At 40.1% G+C, this 27396-nt stretch overlaps 1 protein-coding gene across 1 annotated transcript; it reads right to left on the reverse strand.

Annotated features, from left to right (window-relative positions):
* Positions 1-11166: 11166 nt before the first annotated feature.
* Positions 11167-25659, reverse strand: LOC308693270 (G-protein coupled receptor 87-like; the record flags this gene model as incomplete). The annotated part of the gene is made up of 2 exons (XM_081370071.1): positions 11167-11767; positions 25337-25659. 2 exons carry the CDS (start codon positions 25657-25659, stop codon positions 11167-11169), a joined length of 924 nt encoding a protein of 307 aa, XP_081226197.1.
* Between the last annotated feature and the right edge of the window lie 1737 nt (positions 25660-27396).

Here is a 27396-nt window from a genome sequence, read left to right on the forward strand (position 1 = left end):
AGCTGCAAAAGAAGGTTGTTAGTGATGTGTGAAAAAGGCTGGTATTTTGCGGTGAAAGAAAAAAGACAGATGCGTGTTGGTTATATTAATAGCTAAAGACAAAATGATATGCCGAATTCATATTCATGCGGTAAAGCATGATAATAAAGGTTATTTTTAGGTTTTGATACATTTTTGTTGTAACATTGAATTATTGATTTACAGACACTTTTTTTACATTTATTAAATGAAATGTATTATGTATCATTCATTTCTATATACAGGGCAAATTTGTTGCAAACGTCCATAAAGAAATAATATAAGTGTAATATTAATAATAATAATAATAATAATAATAATAATAATAATAAACTTTATCCACAGTTTTGGAGCAAAAAAAAAAAAAAAAAAAAAAAAACAAGTGCAAAGGCCAGTTGGAGGGAAGAAGATTAAGTTTTTGTGTGTGAGGCATTAATGTCACAGGTATCTGCAGAAAATCCAACTGACAAGATGTGTGACACAGAATGATCAAAATAATAACATTTAATAAACACAGACAACAATAACACTGCAAACATGAGTCCAAACTGAGGAGGGACGGAAGAGGCTCAAAATATATGTGGGACGGAAGAGTGTCAAAAATATATGTGACGTATATTCCAAATACACTGAAATATATTTGCATTGTTCACTTATATTTATCATTTTGAAATATATTCTGAAATATAACAAAAGTATATGATGTTAAGTGTGAAATATATTTGTATAACATGTAATGTAAAATATATGACATGGTCCATGGTCCAGGCCCATGGTGGCCAGTGTGACCACTGGTAAATCCAGAAACAGTTACAGCAAACCAAACCTGCTGTGAAGCCAGTAAGATTAAATAATGAAGTGTAAATGTAGACTTTTCTCCACATGGATGATGATATGAATATTGACAATAACAGCACTTTACAGCCTGTCACCATCATGCAAACATTAAATTTCTTCACGGAAGCCCTATTCATAAACACATGCCTGAATAATATGAACCAGCAACAGGCACAATTGATTAGAATCACAACAAATGATCCCCATACAGAAAAAAAAAATATATATATGTTGAAATATATTTCTTTTGTGTATGGGTCTGTTAGAAAAAACAACAACTGTGGATCAGCTTTGCAAAAGAGTGAGCGATGCCTCTAATGGTTTTGTGATCGATGTGAAACAGGAAACTGCTATGGTGGCTGTTGTCAGACCACAAGCAGAATGGAAACAACAGCAATATTAGGGCTCAATCTGCTATAACTGTGGTAAGCAAGGTCACATGCAGAGAGATTGCAGATTTAGATCTGAATCTAATAGAATAGATAAATACAATAGATACAAACAGCAGCAAGGGTATAGAAATAATTGCCCCCCACAGACACAACCACAGCAGCCACAATACCAAAATACGTGGCACAATAAACAATAGGGATGCCTACAAAGTGATGTCAGTTCCAGTTTCTCAATTATTAGTTTATCTTTCTCAAATAGCCCTGCACAATTACCACATTTGGCTCTGTGGATACCTCGAGTCTGCAGGTTTCTGCTGAGCCTCTGCCAAACGCAGAGGATGCTATTGAATTGGTTAAAGAACAACATGTAACAAGTGACGCACCACATCCTGACCACACAGACACAACTGATATTGTTGCAGTTAAAATGATCCATCCAAATCTTTGGTCAAAATTCAAGGATGATACAAGTTTTGTAGACATTGAGCCATATCAAACTAAATGGAAAACCACATCGCCAATGTCTGTCAAGCATTATCCATTGTCATATGACAAAGAGATTGGGATACAACCAATCATTGACAATTTTCTGGCACAAGGGGTCCTCATACCAATTCATTCACAATACAATACGTCTATCAACCCAGTTGCCAAAGCAGATTTGCGTGCAATAAATCAATTGATTATACCATTAGCACAGGTTGGTCCTGAAGAACCGACCATTATGAATTCTATTCCATGCACACATTCATTTTTTACAGTTGTAGATTTATGCACCGCCTTTTTCTCCATTCCTGTGCATTGCGATACGCAGCCATTTTTTGCATTCACCTTTAAGAGTAAGTGTCAGACTTTGGGGAATCTGTAACCAGAAAACCCCCATGCAGTGCTATGTCAGTGTCTTCCCAAGTCTTACACTTGGAACACACTCACACACCACTATGTGTCTCTGTCAGGTACATTTCCTATACTCTTATAGTCATCTTTGAGCAATTGTTGATTGATGTTATGTGTTTATTATTTCTGAATTGTCTTCTAATTGTTTAATTGTGTAATTGGCATGATACATTTTTACCTGACAATTAAAATGTTATATTTGATTTATTCTGTATGATTCTGATTCATTATTTCTAGTATAGATTAATGTGTGAGTCTGGGGTTACCTCAAATCTCTGTCCAGGATAGATCAAACCGAAGACACTAATGAATGGAGCAGGGAGCACATCATTCAGAGACCTTCTGATTTCAGACTATTACTGATTTAGCAAGTGTCACGATCCACACATACAGGAAAGGGAGAGAAACAGGTGGATCCAAAAACAGCTATTTTATTAGTAGGGCAATCCAATTCGTCATCATCCATGCAGGGGTCAAAATCTATATTAGCAGTCCAAAGATACAAAAGGAACAGACGAGGAACAGACGAGGAACAGACGAGGAACAGACGAGGAACAGACGAGGAACAGACGAGGAACAGACGAGGAACAGACGAGGAACAGACGAGGAACAGACGAGGAACAGACGAGGAACAGACTTGCGAAGTGTCAGTGACATAACAAGGACTCCGTAACACATACTAAAACAGATAGGGTATAAATACACAGGTAAATGACAATACTAATGGGGAATAGGCTGAGTGTAATAATGAGTGACAAGGGACAGCTGAGTGCAATGAAGAGACAAGGATCGTGGGGAATGTAGTTCAATTGTGACATACACCGTGGGGAAGGAGGACATCTAGTGGTGACCCGGGGAACACAACCCAGACACTGTGACAGCAAGTTGCAGTTTCGCGACTATAAAAAAAAAGTACACTTTTTGTTACGAGTCAGCAGAGAGCTTACACGTAATTTTACCCCTTAAAGGTAAAATAGATCGCCTCTGACTAAATTCAGAACTGGCTAGTTTGTGTTCGTGAGCTCACATTCGTGACGTGCAGTCTCAAAGGGACACCGGGTCCCTTGATGAACGAGTAATTGAATTGGATACCCAGAATAATCAAATATCTAAATGAAATCATAAGCAATATTTATGATTATTTTCTAAGAAACACAATCTAAATGTTATAAACATTTGAAACTGGAGTCAGATTAAGCACAGAGCTAAAGTAAAATTGAAACAAAATTCTACAAATGAAGTGAACATCACAGAACGCTGAAAAGACATGATACGCATTATACCTTCGCCCAAACCGTTGGATTCCGTCATTGGGCCTTTACAGAAAATAAGGTTCTTCATCTTAGTTTCAGAGAAACAACAGCTGACATTCCTTAACTGGTGCCATGAGGAAAAGGGAGTAAGAGGTCATCTTACACTCTCAAGTTATGTGCTCTGGCTACGGGACGAAAATAGCCTCTGGTGATCGCTCTGGAAGCTCCCCCTAGGACCATCCATTCATGTGATCCTTGAGGGAATGATTCCCCTGCAGGATTCCCCTCTATTTTTAGGTCTCACATTCTGTCATTGTTAGCTGTAGTAAATCCAACAGACGAGATGCACGATACAGAATGAATTATATAATCACTTAGAAACTTATAAACACTATACTGTACATAAAGTTATTGTGAGACAATGAAATGAGGAAAACTGAGGGCTTAAATACAAAAGGAAAGATTTTAAATGCAACAGGAAAGAACACAGCCACAGTTCCGCTGACAACTCCTGCCTGCGTATGAAATAAGGCCGCAGTGCTTCCTCCTGAACATGACTGGGCCATCCATTCATTGTGTAGCTCCACACTTTGTTCAGTATAGGATCTTTTAAAGTAGCTCTCTCAATGTCTTTTGCACCCACTGGTAGTTCCTCAATGTGTGAGAAGTAAAAAATACCTCCCTCTTCTCCTGTGTTGTCGACTGAGGCTCTGGGTAGGCGAGACAAAGCATCAGCGTTTGCATGATCAGGTGATCTCCTGTACTCAATATCATAGCTGTATGCCATGAGAATGAGAGCCCAGCGTATCATCCTTAATGTTGCTAAAGTTGGAACCGTTGACTTTGGTCCCATGATAGTTAACAGTGGTTTGTGATCTGTGAGTGTGAATTTCCTCCCATATAGACTTTTAGTGAATTTCTTTACTCCAAAGATGATGGCAAGTGTCTCCTTTTTGATTTGGGCATATTTTCTTTCAGCCTCAGTTAATGTCCTTGATGCAAAAGCCACAGGCCGTTCCTCTCCATTTTCCATGACATGAGAAATTACCGCCCCACTCCATAAGGTGACGCATCACATACAATCCGGAGTGGCATCCATGTGTTGTAATGCACCAACACCCTATTTTGCTGTAATAGCTGCTTTGCATCTTCAAATGCCTTAGCACACTCAGAAGTCCAAACCCACTTAGCCTCTTTTCTCAGCAGGTCGTGTAGAGGGTGGAGGATGGTGGAGGAGTTTTGCAGGAAACGGCTGTAGTAGTTAAGAAGACCTAAGAAGGACTTCATCTCTGTGACATTTGTTGGCTCAGGCGCTTTGTTTATGGCTGCAACCTTTTCATCAGTGGGGTGCAGGCCATCCTGGTCAATGCAATGTCCCAGGTACTCCACACTACTCTGAAAAAACTGACATTTAGACAGTTTCACTCGGACTCCATGTTTTTCCAGACGTGAGAGCACTTCTTTCAGTCTTTTTAAATGCTTCTCCTCAGATGAAGCATGCAGTGATGAGAATATCATCCAAAAAACATGTCACATGGTCCAGCCCTTGTAGAATCTGGTCCATAACAGACTGAAAAATTGCAGGTGCGCTGGAAACACCATAGCTGAGACGATGAAATTTGTACAGGCCCTTATGAGTGTTGACCGTCAAATACTTCTCTGACTCTTCATCTAACATCAGCTGCTGGTAGGCATGAGAAAGGTCAAGCTTACTGAATGATGTTCCTCCTGCTAAGGTAGCAAACAGATCTTCGGTGTTAGGTAGTGGGTATGTCTGCTCTTCCATACATCGATTAATACTGACCTTGTAGTCACCACAAATCCTAATTGTTTTATCTGCCTTTGGCACGGTGACTATCGGAGAGGCTCACTCACTCTTCTCAGTCTTTGAAATCACTTTCATTTTCTCCAACCTGTCCAGCTCCTTTTCTACTGCTTCCTTTAATGCGTAAGGAACTGGGCGAGCTTTGCAGAGGATTGGTGTGGTGCCTGGTTTTATGCGGATTTTGGCTTTAAAACCCTCTATGCAGCCTTGCTTCTCAGAAAACACTGCCTGGTGGCGCTGTAACACCTCGTTGACTCCTGGGGTCCACTCTGCCTGTGTAAGCACCCTGAGTACTGTGAAAATCTGTTTCCAGTTCAGGTGTAGTTCCTTTCCAATCAGAGCTGGTCTACTTCCCTTTACAATGACAAGAGGTAGGGTGACTTGCTGTAGTTCATACTGCACTGGTATCATGATGTATCCTCGAACAGCAATACTTTGGCCTGAATATGATTTCAGCTTTAACTTGGGGGCTGGTTTTAAACGGAAATGGTTCAGATTCTTCTGGTAGTAATCCTCAGATACCACTGACACAGCTGACCCTGTATCCAGTAGCATTGTTGTGCTCTTATCACCCAGTGCAACATCCACTGTGTACCCCTTTTCACAGCTTGAGGTGGAGTATACTCCATCCATACACTCCAAAAAGTTCAGTCTCTTCATCCCCTCTGGATGTATTTCCTTCAGCGTCCACATACTGTGTTTGAGAAGTGGCTTTTCCCTTTCTACATGCACGGTCTACGTGTCCAATTTTGGAGCAGGTATGACACTTTTCATTTATAAATCTGCAGTCACGTGCTGAGTGTCTTCCCTCACGGTAGCATGTCTGTTGTGTCCCAAAGTAGTTTTTTACTCCTTTTTGGCCTTTGCGTTGTGCTTTATTATCATTTTATCGTCTAAACTGTCCTTTCCTCCCCTTCTTAGAAAAGCTTGCACTTGACAGGGCATTTACCTGATGAGGCTCGCTGTGTCCAGAAAACTCCATTGATTTCTTTGACGCCAGTTCCATTGCTACTGCAATCTCACAAGCCTTCGGGAAGGTCAGATACTTTTCAGACAGCAACCTGCGCTGCACGGCATCTGAGCGTAGTCCACTCACAAAACGATCTCTCAGCGCATCATCCAGGTACTGTCCAAAAACACAGGTAGCTGATAGCTGCCTCAAAGCCACCACATAATCAGAGACAGTTTCACTCTCTTTCTGGTTACGCTTCTGGAAACGAAACCGTTCCGTGATTACAATCGGTGCCGGCTTGTAATGTGTGCTCAGTGCTCTCACCAGATCAGGATACTGCATAGTACTCAGTACTGTCTGCGACACCAGATTCTTCAGCAGCTTATAAGCATCATCCCCAATCACCGAGAGAAACACGCACACCTTATTTTCATCCTTGATTTCATTTGCCAACATCCACTGCTCCAGACGTTCCAGATGACTCAAAATCCTCCTTCGCGTCATTGTATTCGTCCACACGACCGACTGGCAAAGCCATGGCAGATTTTTCCGATGCTAACTGCTAATCCAACACGTGCCTGGTTCCTCCGCAAAAAAAACCCCAAAACTGGACTACGACCAGTGTACGATGACTCTTACAGTCCATTTACGCAGTGATATTCATTTAATATCCTCATCGCCATTTGTGGTGTATCGTGCAGGAGACAATAAACAGACCGGGAATGGCTACCGAAAACACGTCTTTACTGTGTTACTTCTCGGAACAGACTAAAACTACAGGTGCCGCTTGGCTGGGTAAAACACCAATAATCGTATATATATATATATATATATATGAATGTGAAAGAAGAATGTATGTGTGTGAGAGTAGAAATGTATGTGTGTGAAAGGAGAATGTATGTGTGTGTGCGTATAGAAATGTATGTATGTATGTGAAAGGAGAATGTGTGTGTGTGAGAGTAGAAATGTATGTATGTGTAGCGGGTAGGGTGGATGAGATGGGAAGTGTACCTTTAAGGCCTGCTCATTGGCACTGGTTATTTGGATCAGGTGGCGTAAGTGCCTTTAAATGTGTCGTGAGACATGAACAGAAAAACATTAGTGCGGTGTGAGTTGAAGAGTGAGCCTCTTGGTGTATTGGCTGTGTAAACAGGAGAACCTCGGTCTGGCGTCTGCGTGTATGGTGACCAGTAAATGGTACCAGCAGTTACGAGTCTACAGAAACTGGCCCACATAATAGCGAGTAGTGATTCTATACGAGTTTGCAGCAACAAGCAACACTGGGGAGAGTGCACAGCTATTAGTCATCCACACCGTTTAAATTTATTGTTACGGGGCATATAGCTCTAATTCATCTAGGCAAGAAAAATGAGGATTGCCTTCGTCTGTCACTAGCCACTGTTTTTCCTGGGTTTAATCATTCTGCTTTACTTTTTATTTCTTTGGATGTTTGTGTGTTGTCTTGGGGATCTGCTACCATCGTTTTGTGATGACCTGGACCTAGGTGGGCCTAGGATGGAGTCTTGCTAGTGGTAGCTTGTTAATCTAAATGTTTTGTTTGTTTGTTTGTTTTTGGTTTTTGTTTCTCTTTTTGGCAATCATCATATTCCAATATTCGGCCTATGGGCATTGCGCAATATCTCCTTTGGGGACAGTGTCTATTTTGCAATGTTCACTAGTGTGAAGTACGAAATGCTGTGTTAGTGTATGCACGGCCAATTTGGGTCTCTTGCAGTGTTGGAGTGTGTATGTGAACAGTATCTATTTAATCGACTTTATTCACTGTAGTCTTGACATTGTTAGACTTTATATCCTGTACCTCATTTACTATGAGACTTTTATTCACTGTGATTTATTTATTGTAGAATTGTTCACTGTTACCTATGGGGAACATTTGTCTGCTCTGGTTGCCAATCAGTATATTGTCCAGTGTTTTAATAAAAGTATATTTGATTACATCAGTCCCATTTCTGTGACTTCATTGAATACATCCTGCCTAAATAGTTTAAAGGGGAGCACTGTTTGGGTTTTCTAGTTTAGATATCCAAATTGTGTGCGGTGGAGCGCATATGTGAAAGGAGAATGTATGAGTGTGAGAGTAGAAATGTATCTATTTCAAAGGATAATGTATTTGAGTGAGAGTAGAAGAATGAATTGTGGCTTATTTGGCTCTTCATATAAAACAGTGGCCAGTAACATAACACACCTACTGTACGTGGCTTCATCATTTGTGCTGTGCATTGGGTTATGTGTAGAATGGCTATAAAAATAACCACACTTCTTAGCGAATAATCAGAATAATGAAAATAGTATGCAAACTGGAGTGAAATAGTTTGCTTGTGTCATGCAAACATCTTATTACAGTTAAGCAATGTAAACATAGTCATTGACTATGGTCTTATTACTGTTAAGATACATGCAATTCAGAGACATCCATGGTTTTTGTGTCATAAATGAATATAATGTAATTACAACAGTACAACTTTTCAAAAAGGGAATCTAAAGGGATCTTTAAAAAATGCTTTCATTCAGATCAAGATGGCACCTGTGTTGTTATGGAAACAGGTCAATTTAGCTCAAAGGGAATTATTAATTAATTTTTGGGGAATTTTGAAAGAATCACCATTTATGGCCGAACAAATGACTTGTCCAGCGTTCACTTGAACGGGCTGAAACTATCAGCTCTGCAGCAGATATTAAAGTCCCCCTGAAATCAAAATTGACCCTTTTTACTTTATTAGCGCATATTACTTGTCTTGTGGTGAACAATTAATCCGTGCAAGTAAATATATATAAAAACATATATACAATATAAAACATATATAAAAAAATATATATAAAAAATAAATTACACCATGGTAATCTTTAATCAAAATCTGAAAAGTTACTTCCGGTATGGAATGGCGTCTTTTTCTGATGAGGTAGGTTTGACGGCTTGGGTTGAAAACGCTTAACCACTCCCCTCAAACCGTTAGTCTGCTATGAGCAGAGATGGAGAGGAGGAGCGCTAGAGTAAAACCCTGCCCTCTGTTCAATATTCCGTTTCACTGGGAAATACATCACAACACTGGAGAAAAGTCGTTTGCAACTTCCGTTCACGGGGACTTTAACATCCAAACTATAGTGAAAACACTATTTATTAGCACGATAACATAGATCAGCAGTTTAAGACATTAAATTTGTAAGCACACAACACAAGAACACTTCTCTTTAAAATACAAACAAGACTTTATTCATTATTCTAACACATAAAACTATTATCTTAAACAAACACATGCACACACACACACATTCATACAAGAAAGAAAGAAGGTGAGGAAAGAATGAGAGGTCTATGAGCAACCACTGTGCAATAAAATTTTTCCTATGAGATGGAATCTACTCAGACTAAAAATAAATGAATAAATAAATAGATAAAAAAATAAACAGCATTGAAGGTTGGAAATGTATATGGAATCAATTAAATTGACCTTTACATTATAAATGGTGTACATGTGTGATGAAACAGAGAGGTCCAGAGACGAAAAGCAGGTAATGGTCTCTTTAATTAAAACAAGATAACGCCGTGCAGGCTGATAACAGAAAGTCACCTCTCAGATAATGAAACAAAGACTTAGTTCGTTGCTTTTCTCAGAATACGAAGAAACAGAGGAAGCTGTAGATCAGCTCATTGAATGTAGAAACAGAGGATACTGTCGATCTGGCCACTCCTGGGCAGCGAGGACTGGGAAGCAGGTGAGCAGTGGAACCCTCTGCTATTCTCCACGGAGAACACTGGGTACAGCACAGAATAGGTAACTCACAGCAGATGATAACAGTTGCACAATAGACAGCGGGACCCGTCAGGACAGGATTAGGTTTCTTTTCAGAGCAATAATAATCGACGTGCATCACAGACAAACAATAATCCGACAACACAGACATGAAAGAGAGAGCTAGATATAGCGAAGACAAAAGAGAAAGATAGAGAACAGGTGTGTAGGAGGGATGTGAATGAGAACCAGCTGATGGAGATGGGATGTGAATGAGAACCAGCTGATAGAGATGAGGTGATGCGTTAAAGGGATAGTTCACTTTGAAATTAATTTTTTATATGTTTTAGCTTACCTCAAGGGCATCCAAGATGTAGGTGTCTTTGTTTCCGCAGTAGTTTCAATTTTGATATTTTTACCGCGGGCGGGTATAGATATATACACTACATGTCGCTTGGCTACGGTTTCGTTCCAATGAACTGCAGTAGCCAAGGCGACATCTATGTATATATCTATACCCGCCCGCGCCGTCAGATCATTTGGACGTGTGCTGTTTTCAAGAGATAACAACGATATAAATACTGTTCGTTTTCTCACACAAACCGCTCGTTTCGTGTCTTAGGCCATCAATATGTACTTATGATGGGGAATTGTTTCATTTGGACGATGGGGAATTGTTTTAATTTGGACTCTGTGCTTGTGTTTTGAGACAGTGACCATCGACCTGCATTATATGACTGACAGACAAGAACGGTTTGACCTAAAAATATCAAAATTGAAACTACTGCGGAAACAAAGACACCTACATCTTGGATGCCCTTGAGGTAAGCTAAAACATATCAAAAATTAATTTCAAAGTGAACTATCCCTTTAATGAGTGTGTGCGTAAATGTGTGAGAGAGGAGGTAGTGAGACGTATAACAGCCAGCAGAGGGAGACAAAGGAAAGAAAAAGAGAAGGACAGAACCAGGATCATGACAACATGTACATCAATATGGCCTATGAAAGAATGTACCATATTCTAAAGTCCAGTTTCAACAATTAAGTCTTTTCATTATATAAATAATTGTTTAGGTTATTATCAGTGTTTTAGTTATACCCCGTCCATGAACACAAGACCTTTTCCACTGCAATTTCACTCTTTTTGCACCCATAATCTTTCAACAAAGATCCTCATTCTCTGTCAATAGCAACAAAATAGGGAAGAACATCACAAAAGCACAAACAAGATAGCCCTCATTCATGGACAGTTTAGGCAACTGCTAAAATTAAACTGGGCTCTGAAGGCCCTGGAAAACAAGAAGTAAATTAGTGGATCCAAGGAGGCATTTAGTGCTGCTAACAGGACGGCCAGGTCCTTCAGGATGCTGAACACACGGAGTACTGAACAGTCATGCAGCAGGGGTTTTAGGAATAAGTTAATCAGTATGACCAGATGATAGGGCACAAAGCACAAGCAGAAAATAACTATTAGCACAAGCATGTTGCGCTTAGAATTTCTGAATGTTTGGCTATTGAATGAGGTCTGTGTAGAGAATTGAACTTCTCTTAGTTTTTGAAGAGTCTTCCAGTATAGAAGAATCAGAGATACCAGGACAAAAATGAAGATCACAAAGGCCACAGAAGTGATGATTTTGTAGGCCAAACTGATCTGGAGACTGTGTTGGGATCCGCAGGTCAATTCATGCTTTTGATCGTGACTCTGGTAGTTCTGAAGAACGAGGATTAAGTATATGGAAGATATGGCTAACAAGAAGAGCCAAATAGCTGCAGAAATGTGGCGGGCGATACGAACTGTCTGTAGTTCATTAGTCTCCAATGGCCGGACAATCCTCAGGTACCTGAAAAGAGTGTAAAGAGCACTATCAATAATACGTTACATTTTGCATTTATTTACATGTAATCATGTAAAAATACTGCATAAAATCCTCAACATTCATTCAATTTGTCAGTTGTCTGATGTGTCTATCCAAATATTATAGTAGACTTATTAAAGGAACATGGAGCAACATGTGTTTAAGAGCTTTGATCACAATGCATTCATGGATCACATCCTGTTGAGACTGAGCCAGCAATCTTTCCAGTATCAGCTCTTTTGATATTTAAAGTGCCACTATTATGCCTTTTTGGATATTTTATTTTTACATTTAATTTCTGAACTAATTGTAACTGCATGTAAAATAAACCTATTGTACCTGACAAACTTAATTTGTTTAATTTATATTTTTATTATATTATATGTATCCCATTGTTTTACTTCTTTTTTTAATGACAGAATTTAGATAAAATAACAAAATAACTGTATCATGGTATATATCGTTATCATGAAATAAGGTCGTATTGTCTACCCCATCTTACACAAATCTAATCCCTTTGTAGTGTGTAATGTGCTGCAAATACAATGTTGGGCATTGGAGATAAAATGTAACTAGTAACCCTTGATATTCTGAAATGTACAATTTTTTTTTTTAATTGTTTCAGTATTTAAGCTACAATATTTGTAAAAAAAAATAATGTATCATGTTTCTCCCAAATAAAATTGAAGACATCTGAAGACAAAGCTGATACCTAAATGAGACATAGAAGAGAATCACCCCTTAGTATCCTAAGCTTAGACCTTTGTCAGAATCACAGCCGTGTGGGCAGCACTTCGACATTAAGGCACTTTTTTCCCCATACATTTTGCATTCTTAATCAGCATATTAAGAGCATTTCATAATAAACAATGATATAAATTGGAACATTTTTACAAAAGTTTTTCTTGAGAATTAACAGGAGTTTAACTCTAATGTGTTTCATTTGAAGTCACCATAACGGTGATTAGGGTTTCCATTAGTTGGGCTCTTAACTCTTATTATATATTTTGTCTTTTTTGGCCGCTGTGACAGTGTGTTTTTCAAACACATTTGCAGCAGCAAAGGACGCTAAAGTGAAACGAGAAGGCAGAAGTTGCGTTACCTTTTTTATGATCATATTTTCTTTTTCTTTGTTACCTCCCCTCCTGACCCCTAGACTAGGAGGGGAACGTAACAATTGGAGGCCCGTCCGGGATTTGAACCCGGGACCTCTCGCACCCCAAGCGAGAATCATACCCTTAGAAAAAACATAGATTTATGTATAATGTTTATTTATATAAACATTATACAGATTTATATAGATAGCACATCTTTAGTACATAGATTTATGTACCTGAACAGAAGACTGTTTTGGGAGTGGGCAGGGAACAATTGGCTACTGCTCAAAGAACAGACCCTTCTTTAGCAAGCTGTATTGAGTCTGTTATGAATCTCAAAAGAAAACATCACGATAAGGTAAAGTACTTTTGGGAAGGGGAAGTTATAATGTGAAGATAGAAACCCATTGCTCATACTTCCCTCAACTAAGTTCATCAAATCATTCTGCCTCAGCAGTGTAGAGAGCCTGTACTGAAAATCGCTCATGAGCATGTATTCTCAGGACACTAAGGAGTTACCAAGACGTTCAAACGAGTGTCACGCTACTTTTTCTGGCCAGGGCTAAAATCAGCGGTGTCTAATTTCTGCCACTTGTGTGCTGCCTGTCAACTGTCAACTAGCTGTTTCACAACTGTTATTCTGAATGTTCTGATCCAATCTGACTTCTGACCTGTAATGCTGCCTGAATCATAATCATAGCCTGGTTTCTCCCAAGGTTTTTTTCTCCATTCTGTCACCTGATGGAGTTCTGGTTCCTTGCCACTGTTGCCTTGGCTTTTGGCTTGCTTAGTTGGAGACATTTAATATTCAACAATATTATTGATCTGCCTTACTTAAGGTGGAAAATGATGCAATTTTCTTCTAGTAACAAACTTTGTTGTATTATTTTCCTGTTATCATTGTGAAGCTGCTTTGATACAATCTGTATTGTAAAAAGCGCTTTATAAAAAAAACAAAAACAAACAAAAAACAAACAAACTTTCAAATAAAACTTGGGTTGCTGAATATTCGATCATTTACTCCAAAAGCACTCATTGTTAATGATATGATTACAGACTATAACCTAGATGTGCTGTGTTTGACAGAAACCTGGCTAAAACCAAACGATTACATTACTTTAAATGAGTCCACCCCACAAGATTATTGTTATAAACATGAGCCTCGTCTGAAACGCAAAGGGGGAGGTGTTGCTGTAATTTATAGTAATATTTTCAAAACCACTAAGAAATCAAGTTTTAAATATACTTCTTTTGAAGTGCTGGTGCTTAATGTAAAAATATATAGTGTAAACGATAAATCACGTTTGAGATTTGTGCTGGCTACTGTATACCAGGGCACCATAAAGATTTTATCAAAGCATTTGCGGACTTTCTATCAGAATTAATATTGACTGCAGATAAAGTACTAATTGTTGGTGATTTTAATATACATATAGATAATGAAAAAGATGCATTGGGTATGGCATTTAAAGACATTGTAAACTCAATTGGAGTTAGACAACACGTGTCAGGACCTAGATCTAATATTATCACATGGAATAGATATTGATGCTGTTGAAATTCTGCAGCAGACTCCGTGTTACAAATATGTTAGACCTATCACTTCTGCCACTAAAGATTGCTTTATTAATAATCTTCCTAATCAGTTTCATCATCTCAGCATCCCGGATAGCTTAGAAGAACTTGATATTGCAACAGAAGCTTTAACTCTCTCTTTTCCAGCACTTTAGACACAGTTGCTCCGTTGCGCTTAAAGAAGATTAAAGAAAACAGTCCAACGCCGTGGTACAACGAGCACACTCAGGCCCTTAAGAGAGCAGCCAGAAAAATAGAGCGCAACTGAAAGAAAACAAAACTAGAGGTATTTTGCATTTCATGGAAGGAGAGCTCGATTGCTTACAGAGAGGCTTTAAAAGCTGCTAGATCTGCTTATTTTTCAACCCTATTAGAAGAAAATAAGCATAATCCTAGGTATTTATTTGAAGCGGTGGCTAAACTAACGAAAAAGAAAGCTTCAAGCCCAGAAGTTTCCTATATAAAGTAATGACTTTATGAACTTCTTTACTTATAAGATTGATAATATCAGGGAGAAAATTATAACTATGCAACCATCTACTACAGTATCACATCAGGCAGTGCATTGTAGTCTCCCTGAGGAAAATTTTTATTCATTTATTGCTATAGGAGAGGAAGAATTTTGCAAACTCGTTAAATCATATAAATCGACATGTATGTTAGACCCTATTCCGACTAAGCTACTGAAAGAGATGCTCCCAGAGGTCATAGATCCTCTTCTTAATATCCTTAATTCGTCTTTGTCTCTAGGATACGTACCAAAAACCTTTAAGCTGGCTATGTTTAAACCGCTTGTTAAAAAAACACAACTTGATCCTACAGAATTAATCAATTACAGGCCGATCTCGAATCTACCTTTTCTGTCAAAGATATTAGAAAAAGCAGTATCCTCACAACTGTGTTCCTTTATTTAAAGAAATTATATCTGCGAGGATTTTCAGTCCAGATTTAGACCGTACCATAGTACCAAGACAGCTCTCGTTAGAGTCACAAATGATTTGCTGTTATCATCCGATCGTGGTTGTATCTCTCTATTAGTGTTACTCGATCTTAGTGCTGCATTTGACACTATCCACCACAACATTCTTTTAAATAGACTAGAAAACTATGTTGGCATTAGTGGAATTGCACTAGCATGGTTTAAATCATACTTATCTGACTGTTATCAGTTTGTAGCAGTAAATGAAGAGATGTCTCATCGATCACAAGTTCAGTATGGCATACCACAAGGCTCAGTACTAGGACCGTTGCTGTTCACTCTGTACATGCTACCATTAGGAGATATCATTAGGAAACATGGAATTAGCTTTCACTGTTATGCCGACGATACTCAGCTGTATATTTCTTCCAAACCTAACAAAACTTACCAATTCACAAAATTAACGGAATGCATTGCTGATATAAAAAATTGGATGACTCGTAATTTCCTATTACTTAATTCTGAAAAAAAAAAACAACCCAGAGATTCTAATTATTGGGCAAAAAACTTCCTCACGTAATTACCTAGAATACTGTCTAACACTTGATGGCTGTTCTGTTATGTCTTCATCGTCAGTTAGGAACCTGGGTGTGCTCTTTGATACCAATTTTTCATTTGAAAGTCACGTGTCTAGCATCTGTAAAATCCCATTTTTCCATCTTAAAAATATATCTAAATTACGCCATATGCTCTCATTGACAAATGCGGAACAGTTAGTTCATGCGTTCATGACCTCAAGGCTAGATTATTGTAATGCTCTACTGGGTGGTTGCCCTGCACGCTTAATAAACAAACTACAGCTAGTTCAAAATGCAGCAGCTCGAGTTCTTACCAGAACCAGGAAGTATGACCATATTAGCCCGGTTCTGTCAACACTGCATTGGCTGCCTATTAAACATCACATCAATTTTAAAATATTGCTGATTACTTACAAAGCACTAAATGGTTTAGCTCCGCAGTACTTGAGCGAGCTCTTAACGCATTATAGTCCTTCACGTCTATTGCGATCTTAAAATTCCAGCCAGTTAATAATACCTAGAATATCAAAATTGACTGCAGGCAGTAGATCCTTTTCCTATTTAGCACCAAAATTTGGAACAGTCTTCCTACCATTGTCTGGGAAGCAGACACACTCTGTCAGTTCAAAGCCAGACTAAAGACACATCTCTTTGACCTAGCATACACATAACACATTATAGACTTCTATAATTCAATGTTAGGCTGCATAGATTAGGTCAGCCGGAACCGGGAACACTTCCCATAAATCCGTTACATCATAAGAAGAATGGCATCTATGCTAATTTTAGTGTCTTTGTTTATCCTAAGGTTTTCCTGCAGCCTGCTGGATCCAGGCCGTATCCAGATCTGACGAAGGACCTTCGCCTGAACCCGATCCAACGCAGTGCTGAAGTGCCAACTAGTCTCTCCCTATGGAGGATCCCTTTACCACTCCAAATAAAGCATTTTCGGGAAATTCGTTTTGTGTACCTACCCCGAAGTGATAAAATAAAATAAAATAAAATTCTGTATCAAAATTTAGAAAAACTGGAAAGCCCAGTACTTTGTTTAGGCTTGGTCTGTAGGGAATTTCAAACCTGCGCACATATATTCAAACGCACATAACTATAGAACCAATTCTTAAAGGTGCCCTAGAATGTGTTGAAATATTTGAATTTTGTCTCTGATATCTGCATAGAGAGTATGTGGCTTATTTAAGGGCATTTAAAATGTCCAGATATGGTTTTACAGGTCCATTTTCAACCCTAGAAACTGGCCCTAGAATGAAATGGTCTGTTTTTACCTTATTTGGAAAGGTCATGAATAGTAATGAGGAGTTCTGCTCTGATTGGCTGTTTCACTGCGGGCTCATTACAGTAGCTCAGAGTGACAGCAAACAGGTCCCTGATGTCCAGCATGACAATGGAGAGATTAGGCATTCAACCGTACATCAGAGTCCTACATGGGTCTGATTTTGTAAATACGCACCCGCCTGTAGTGCTTCAAACCGCATCCGACACGTTTTCCGACAGCAGCACTAATTAAAATCCGCACCCGACCCGACCCGCTTAAAATAGAACCGACACCCGACCCGCACCCGAAATAAAATAAGTTTAGCCAATCACATTATAGACACAATTGCAAAAATGTTTATTGCCAGGTCATGCAGAAGTTATTACACGACAATTAACACAAGGACAACTTCAGCCGAAGCTGTAAAAAGGCCAGTACATGAAAAACATGGCTAACGTTTCCACAAAACTGAGTAGCCTTATCACATTTTACCAATCGAACAGACGTGGCTACAACACTATATCTGCCACGCAATTTTGTCTAGCCTACATCTGACAATTTTGGGTTCAGCACACCACACATTCTTCGATAGAACTGCTTGGTTTGTTACCACAGTTATCTGCGTGCTTCCTCGGCGATGAAGTTCTACATTTGCGGCTATCCAACACGAAAATGCATGCAGCAAATAAGCCTTTCACAATATTTTCTTCAGATAACTCCAAATTTCTCCCACACACAGGACTAGATTTTTGATGACGTATTGTCGACAACTTTACAATCTCCACTAGCTATTCTTTTCTTCAACTCTTCAGCATCCATCTCGACGACTGCAAGCAGATCGCGCGCACGCGCGCAGTTATGATGAATTTTTAAAAGTGAAAGTAGCCTAGGTAACGTCATAGATTCCTGGGAGGGCGCAGTTCCGCCAGGCATTGATCATGGGCTGGCATATGCTAATTTTTGGAGGCGTACATATTAACAATCCCGACTGTTGCATCACAGTCGGTGTTATATGGAGATTCGCCTATTTTTCAGGGGTGTTTTTCAAAAACGAGATTTAAATAAGGAGGAGAAAACAATGGTGTTTGAGACTCACTGTATGTCATGTACTGAACTCTTGTTATTTAACTATGCCAAGACACAGGACTACGGGAAGATGACTTGACTTGACTTGGTAAACCGAACCAAAAACTTCCAGTTGCTCCTTTGCGACCTATCCCTGTGATGCAAGAACCTTTTGAACGCCTGTCATTGGACTGTGTGGGCTCTGCCTAAGTCAAAATCCAGTCAAGAGTACATTCTGTCTATAATGAGTTCTTCTACACGTTTCCCCAAAGCGATCCCCTTGCGCTCTACGAAAGCCCACATCATTGTTTATGAGCTGATCAAGTTTTGCACTGTCTTTGGATTGCCAAAGGTCATACAAACTGATCAGGGTAGAAATTTTACCTCAAAACTGTTTACACAGACTCTAACTCAGTTTGGAATTAGGCATGAACTGTCAATTGCATACCACCCTCAATCTCAAGGTGCTGTTGAAAGGTTCCACCAAACGCTTAAGATGATGCTGTGCACTTACTTTCTTTCTAGTTGTAAAGATTGGGCAAAAAGTTTACCATTCTTGATGTTTGCTAATCGAGAAGTAGAGCAGGAATCTTGTTTTTTTTTAGTCCTGCCGATCTTGTCTTTGGTCACACGGTGCAGGGCACTCTTAAAGTGTTAAGCAAGCAGTTATTGGCTAAAGATGCAATGCCTGTCATAGTCCAGATTATGTAAGCTCATTTAGAGAACAGTAATACAGAGCTTGTAAACTGGCTAGAGAACACTTGACCACAACCCAATCTAAAATGAAAGACCACTACACCAAAAAAAGTGTTTCTCGTAGTTTGCAACCGAACGACGAAGTTCCTATACTTCTACCTGAGCTTGATACATCCGTCCATGCTAAGTTCACAGGTTCATATTCTGTGAAAGAAAAACTTTGTCAGCACTCCTGATAGGCAGCGCACATATTCTGTGAAAGAAAAACTTTGTCAGCACTCCTAATAGGCAGCGCAAAACCAGGATATGCCACATTAACGTGTTAAAGATATTTGTTTGTGACTCTAAGCCAGATCCCCCATGTAAAGCCTTGTTTATACTTTCGCCTGGCTCTGCTGCGCGAGTCTCCGCTGACTGCGTGCGCACCTCCCCAAACGGACGAGGCGTTTATACTTGACGCGCTCGCCATTGTACTATTCTTTGAAACAACAGGGGGTGACTCAAGTAATTGTCCTCTAAATCATCAGGAATCAGCAGTGAGAAGAAGAAAGCTACACACGTGACCATGTTTATTTTTGTACACCACCACCTATACCACACTACAAAAATAATTGTGTAAAACCCAGTAAACCCTGAGATTATTACTTGTGACATTAAAACAAAATATATGGATATGAGAACAAATATACCATATAACTAAATTAACGATCTCTTAAATATTTTTATTAAACGACATTTATGTTCATTAAAAATACTTTTTATGCTATTGTATGCTCATTTTTTAAATATATGCAACTAATTTAGACATCCAAATTATAGACATTAGCAAACTGGATGCCGGTGTGATGAGAAGTTCGTGCTCGGCCAGATTCGGCTCGAAGACGTGCATCTTCGGATGTGGAGCCGCGCGTGCTGTTAGAGAAAAAGCCGTGCACACTGCCATGTGAAATGGGGTCTTGTGCACCCAACGCGCACGACCGCCTACACCGCAATGACGTAATTTTTGGCATGCGCACCTTCGCGTATAAACCTAGCTTAACCTTGTGACTACGTCCTTACCAGTTGCTGTAGCAGTACTAGTTGCTGAACAAGATGGTAAAAGTCTACTAAACTCTGCTGTGATGAAATATCTACCTTCCTTTCTTTCTCATCTAGAACCTGAGGAGGTCAATCAGATTATGCAATTAATGCATCGTTATTCACCTCTGATTTCTGATGTGCCAGGGAGAACCACAGTTCTTGAACACGACATCACATCAATGTAGGTTCAGCTAAACCGATTAAACAGAACTCCTACAGAGTTAACCCAACTAAGCGTCACATAATGAAAACCGAAGTCGAGTATGTTACAGCGCGGTCTGGCTCAGCATAGTCAGAGCCCGTGGAGCTCACCGTGTTTACTAGTTCCAAAGGCAGATGGCACATACCGGTTTTATACTGACTTTCACAAGGTAATCGCAGTGACAAAATTTGTTACAAAACCTGACTTGCTGAAGGATTACAGGCAAATGCCACTAACTACCCATGCTGCAAAAATCTCTGCGTTTGTTACTCCAAATTACTTCCTGGAATACGCTGTCCTTACCTTCAGAATGAGAAATGTGTTCAGAATGAACCAAATTGTGATGCATACTTTGATGACATTGTAGTCTCTACTGAATTATGGGAAGACCATATTAAAACCTTGGAAATGGTCTTTGAAAGGTTCAAACGTGCTTTGCTAACCTTAAACCTGTCTAAGTGTGAGATAGGGAAGGCTACAGTTACCTAGCTAGGGAAAAAGGTAGGCCATGGTTGGGTGAAACCTGTTGAAGCTAAAGTGGAAGCTATTATAATCGGTGTGAGCATCACCGATTTCTGGGAATGTCAGGTTCCTACAGAAGCTTTTGCAGAAAGTTTTCCTCTCACAGGTAGTAGTCCTCTCACAGACCTCCTAAGCACAAAGAGAAGGTTTAGGTGGAGCAGTGACTGTGATCGAACATTTTAAGCTGCTAAAGACCTGTTGAGTAATGCCCCTATGTTAGATGTCCCTAACTTCAAACTGGCATTAAAACTGCAGGTGGATGCAAGCCACTTTGGTGCTAGAGCTGTCCTTATTCAAGAAGATGTTCAAGGCATTGAACACCCTGTCTCTTATTTCTCCCGCAAGTTCTCAAAGTGTCAGCTATCCTATAGCACAATTGAAAATGAAGCTTTGGCTTTATTGTGGGCTTTACAACATTTTGAGGTTTACATTGACAGTAGTGCTCTACCTGTAATTGTGTATACAGACCATAATCCTCTAACTTTTCTGTCCAACATGTCTTCTAACCAGTGTTTACTGTGCTGGGCTCTCAAGCTTCAAGATTTCAATCTCCAGATACAGCACAGCTGATGCTCGGTCCAGATCTGTTGAGATGACAACTTAGGTGACGTGCATGTTGGGATGGTGATACAGAAACCTTTTCAAACCTTGGTCTGTAATCTTAGTGGTGGGGGTGTTACGTCCCAGGGTGCTCTAATATAATTTGTTGTGAGAAAATGCTTGTGTGCCCTGAGTTTTGCTCTGTTTCTCTCCCTCTCTCTTACTCAGGTTAATTACCATCAGCTGCAACTTGTTGTATAATGGGCGCACTCAGAAAGGCCTGCGCTGAGGAACACTTCTCCCCAGCCTTAAGCCCTATTCGGACAGTAATTGTTTCACAGGGGGTCGTAAGGTATTTTCACCATTTACAGGGGTTAGTCTGAGATTTTATTGCTGTCTGAATCCAGAATGTCAGTGTTTTTCTCCCACCACCCGCATTAATATCCCAGGCCGAATTACTTACTGTTTTTTGACAAATACCAAGGTCGTGTGGTGATTTAATTGTCGTCCGAACACACCTGAATGGGCAAGGCACATCTTGGGATTGATATGCCAAGACAATTGCATCCACTATCCAGTGGGCTAACCTCTGCTTGGAGACAGCCTTTTCCTTCTGCTGGCCTCCGTAACAGATGAAGAGCTGGTCAGAGGTCCTAAAGCTTTGCGTTCTGTCCACATATAACCGCAAAGAGTGGACGGAACAGAGAAAAGCCAGGGCTGGGTCTGCCTCCTCCGAGGGGAGTGCTTGCAGGTTCACTACCTGGTCTCTAAAGAGCATGGTGGGAACCTTGGGCACATATCTGGGCCGGGGTCTCAGGACAACGCGAGAGTCAGCCGGTCCGAATTCTAGGGCCGATTCGTCGACCAAAAACGCTTGCAGTTCCCTTACCCTCTTGATAGAAGCCAGCGGCACCAGGAGCACTGTCTTTAGTGACAGGATCTTTGACTCTGCTGACTGCAGTGGTTCGATGGGTGGTCTCTGCAGTGCTCTGAGTGGCTCCCAAGAGGGTATAGAAGGGAGACAAGTTGGATTTAGTCTCCTTGCCCAGCTCAGGAACCTGACGATCAGGTCATGCTTTCTCAATGACTTACCTTCAACTTCATTGTGATGCGAGGCAATAGCGGCGACATACACTTTGAAGGTGGAGGGAGACAGCCTTCACTCCAACCCATCTTGCAGGAAGGAAAACACAACTCTAACCAGGCATCTTCAGGGGTCTTCCCGTCGGGAAGAACACCACTCAAAGAACAGGTTCCACTTCAATGCATAGAGGCGCCACATAGAGGGGGTCTGGACGCGGGTGCCACAGGGTGACCCATCTCTGAGAAAGCAGAAACACCTCCAAATCAGCTAGACTACCTGGGGATGGAGTCGCCACTCTCCCGGAAGCGTAAGCTGTCGTGAGAGCTCGTCGGCTGCACGATTGAGCTCGCCAGGGATGTGAATGGCACGAAGTGACCTCAGATGCTTCTGATTCCATTGGAGGAGATGGCGGGAAAGTTTCCACATGTGACAAGAGCGCAAACCACCTTGTCGGTTGATGTACGCAATGGTCGCAATGTTGTCCGTAAGGACCAGTACATGCTTGTCTCAAAGCAGAACCTTGAAGCGATTGAGAGCAAGACGTACTGCTAGCAACTCAAGGAAATTGATATGCCAATGCAGCTGAGGCCCCGTCCACAGACCCGAATCTGCATGCCCATTGTACGTGGCCCCCCAGCCGGTGGCAGATGCATCCGTGAAGACCACAGCATGCCTGGACACTTGTTCTAGGGGAACACACCTGCCCATAGAAATGAAGGGTCCAACCACTTGGTGAGGCGCGCTGTCTGGTTGACCGAGTCTAGCTCCATACCGAGATAAGAGATCCTCTGTGCAGGAGAGTTTGCACTTGTCCCAGTTGACCCGAAGCCCCAACAGGCTGGGGTGCCCGAAGGGTAGGACTTTGTACTGATACGCCTGACCCTCAAAAGCAAAGCGCAGGAAGGGCCTGTGTCGAGGAAGAATTGAGACGTGAAAGTACGCACCCTTCAGGTCGATCGCTGCAACCCAATCTTGGGGATGGGGATTCAAAAATGCGTTTCTGTGAGAGCATTTTGAATGGGAGCTTGTGCAGGGCCCGATTCAAAACTTGCAGGTCCAAGATTGGCCTTTCTTGGGTACAATGAAGATAGGGCTGTAGAACCTTGACTTCATATTGGCTGGAGGGACCGGCTTGATTGCGTCCTTCGCAAGTAGGACTTCGATCTCTGCCCGTAAGACAGGAGCACCAGTAGTCATCACTGTGTTGAACCGAATGCCCCTGAACTTGGGAGGGTGCCGGGCAAACTGAATCGCATAACCGCGTCTGATGATGCAGATGAGCCAGCGGGATGGTCTGGGGAGCGTTAGCCAGGCTCCGAGAGAGCGTACCAGCGGAACCAACGTAACCACAGACGTACCGCGGAGGGGCAGCGAGGTGGAGGACAGGGACCCGACCCGAGAGACACTGGGGTGGCTCGGAGTAGGGTCTGGGTGTGCAATGCAACACACACCTGGCTCCACGGGTGGACAGAGGATGCGTGGGAAGGCTTGACTGCATTCTAGCAATTGCAGAAGGGGATGAGAGTGGCGAGGTTTCATAATGGTGCACACTATCGACCTCGCCTTCTTGTGAAGAGGGAAATGAGAGTGACAAGGCATAGTGTCTTGCACTGTCATTCTCACCCTCTTGCCAAGAGGGGAACAAGAGCTGCGAGGCATAGCGTCGCAAGCTGCCATTCTGGTCCTCCTGGGGAGAGAGGAACGAGAGTGGGGAGGCATGGCAGTGTACCGCTGGCTGAGCCGCCAGAGACGGAAAAATTTTGTTAAATTCTGCACCCGGCCCTCCTCCGGGGAAAGAGCAGCTTCATCCCGGTCCAGGTCGCCCGGCGTCTAACTGCAGTAGTCTAACTTGCTGTAGTAACACAGGGTTTGTGATATGAATATATAAATGGTACAATAAATTTTTTAGATGTTTTTTTTTTTTCAAATGACATCAGTGAATCAGTCTATTTCATGATGATTATAAAGCCATAAAAAGGTAACCATCATCACCTGATCTCGTTTCACTTTAGCTTTCTTTGCTGCTGCAAATGTATTTATCAAACACAGTCACATCAGCAAAAAAAAAAAAAAAAAAGAATGATATAATAAAAGTTAAGAGCCCAACTAATGGAAACACTAATCACTGTTATGGTGACTTCAAATGAAACACAGAGTTAAACCTCTGTTAATTCTCAAAAACTTTTGTAGATGTCTGACAGAAATAAAGTCAATTTGGTTAGTAATAAATGAAGCTGGTAATGCTGTTTGTGGAGTTGTTTAATCCTCTGCTGCTGAGATCTTCAGAGATTTATTGTCTTCTCGTATCTTCAGTTGATTTAATCTAAGGCTTTGGCTGGAAGTCAGTTGTAGTTCATAGTCTCTTTTTCTGTTCTCTTTTTTTCTTCTGTGATTCTGTTTGTTAACATGCTTATTAAGGCTCAGATGACTCCATATTTAATATACACAGATTTTGTGGCTCAGATAAGGTCCAGTTCTGGTTTATTTATTTGCTCTTGGCTGACATGTGGCATTGCTATGGCCTGCTTGTGGCCCAGATCTGGCAAACAGGAGTGAGCCACCCAAGGGCCGTCATTCCATGCTGCATGTGGGCCAGATCATCATTCAACGTGCCAGATACGGAGCTGGGACGTCACAATGTTGCTATGTGGGTTGTTACCTCCCCTCCTGACCCCTAGACTGGGAGGGGAACGTAACACAGTGTTGCGGCAACAAACATCCCCACAGATCTGGCCTGCCGTAGATGAACAGTGGAATATCTTTTCATCAAGCCGAAGCGCACACTGACACTGAAAGCACACTGAAACTGAAACTTTTCCAGCAGGAACATGATATCATTACAAATGTTCGTCCTACAAAAAAAAAAATCACATTTTTGTACTGCTATGATATTAAGTAATGACAACAAGCATTAGGTGTATACCTGTTTACAGCAATAGCGTCCATGAAGAGAATGCTTGCATACAAAGTTGCTCCTGCAAAGCTGCAGTAAATATTGAACATTATCTCTGAATTATTGGCATAGGAAGCAATGCGCAAAAGTAAACTAAGGCAAGTAAAGAAGTCAGCTGCGGCCAGGTTCTTCATGTAAACCGTGATGCTGGACTGGACACGCTGATTAGTGCAGAAATACACACGCATTGTGATGCAGTTCAACACCAGACTGATGAGAAAAAGTAGTGAGTATGCAAATATGAAAACATAATTAGCTGTAAATTCACAGAGAGGTTGCGTTGTATTTGTCATGTTTGGTTCCATGGCGTCATTTCTGGAAGTTGTGAAGATAGCTGCAGGCACTGGAGACTCCATCTATGTAAGCAAGAAAACATACAGGTCTCACCCAGTCTGACTTTGAAAGAATTCCACAGTACCTAATAGTCTAACCCAACTATCTAATACCTAAAAAAAAAAAAAAAAAAAAAAAAATATATATATATATATATATATATATATATATATATATATATATATATATATATATATATATACAGTGCTATGCATAAGTTTAGACACCCATGCTAAAGTTGACTAAAAAGAAGAATAAAAAATCATCTTTTGGAAATTGAACTTAATGCCTTAATTTAAAAAAAATAGGAAATATCCAACCTTTAAGGACACCAATTTTCTTTGTGAATGAATAATGTATCGTAAATAAATAAATGCTCTTCCTTGAAATACAGGGTGCATAAGTTTGGACACCCCTATGTTAAATTCCCATAGAGGCAGGCAGATTTTTATTTTTAAAGGACAGTTACTTCATGGATCCAGGATACTATGCATCCTGATAAAGTTCCCTTGGCCTTTGGAATTAAAATAGCCCCACATCATCACATAGCCTTCAAAATACCTAGAGATTGGCATGGGGTACTATCCATAAGATCATCTCTCAATGCAAATCAAACCAGCTATTAGGCTAACTGAAATAAAACCATGCCAATCTCTATATGTTGAAGGCTATGTGATGATGTGGGGCTATTTTAATTCCAAAGGCCAAGGGAACTTTATCAGGATGCATAGTATCCTGGATCCATGAAGTAACTATCCTTTAAAAAATAAAAATCTGCCTGCCTCAATGGGAATTTAACATAGGGGTGTCCAAACTTTTGCACCCTGTATTTTAAGGAAGAACATTTATTTATTTACGATACATTATTCATTCACAAAGAAAATTGGTGTTCTTAAAGGTTGGATTTTTCCTAATTTTTTAAATTAAGGCATTAAGTTAAATTTCCAAAAGATATTTTTTTATTCCTCTTTTTAGTCAACTTTAGCATTGGTGTCTAAACTTATGCATTACACTGTATATACACACATATATATATATATATATATATATATATATATATATATATATATATATATATATATATATATATATATAGGGTTATTCCATGTCAAGTCAACCAGTGGCCTGTTGCATGAAGCTGGTGTCAGTTGCTACCCAGGTAAGTTTGAGATTAGTTTGAGCAAACTCTGGTTTTTCAGGTTCAAGAAGGTGGCTTGTTTTTTAGCGGGTTTCTTCACTATGATAATTTACGCAACACGGCTAGGTTTTTCTTTTTTAGGGTTAGAGATCACAGACCTAAACTGGACCAATAAAAACTGAGATCTTTCTATCTGCTCCAATTAAAGCAGTTTAGAGTGTAATAATTTTAGACAAAATTACCCATCTTTTGCTGCTAATTATCCATTATACTTTATATCATTATACTATATTATATGAATTGCAATTATGCATAAATCACATAATATATTCATATAATTATTATATTAATTTACAATTAATATTAAACTTTGAATTAATAATAATAATAATAATAATAAAAATAATTATATATATAAGATTAAGTTTGGAAGATTAAGATTTTTAAATGCTTTTGAAAGAAGTCTCTTAAGCTCAAAAAGTTATTTGATAAAAAGAAATACAACAGAAACAGTAATATTGTGAAATGTTATTACACTTTAAAATAGCTGTTTTGTTGT

Source organism: Scardinius erythrophthalmus (genome assembly GCF_964197995.2).
Source record: "Scardinius erythrophthalmus genome assembly, chromosome: 7".
NCBI lineage: Eukaryota > Metazoa > Chordata > Actinopteri > Cypriniformes > Leuciscidae > Scardinius > Scardinius erythrophthalmus.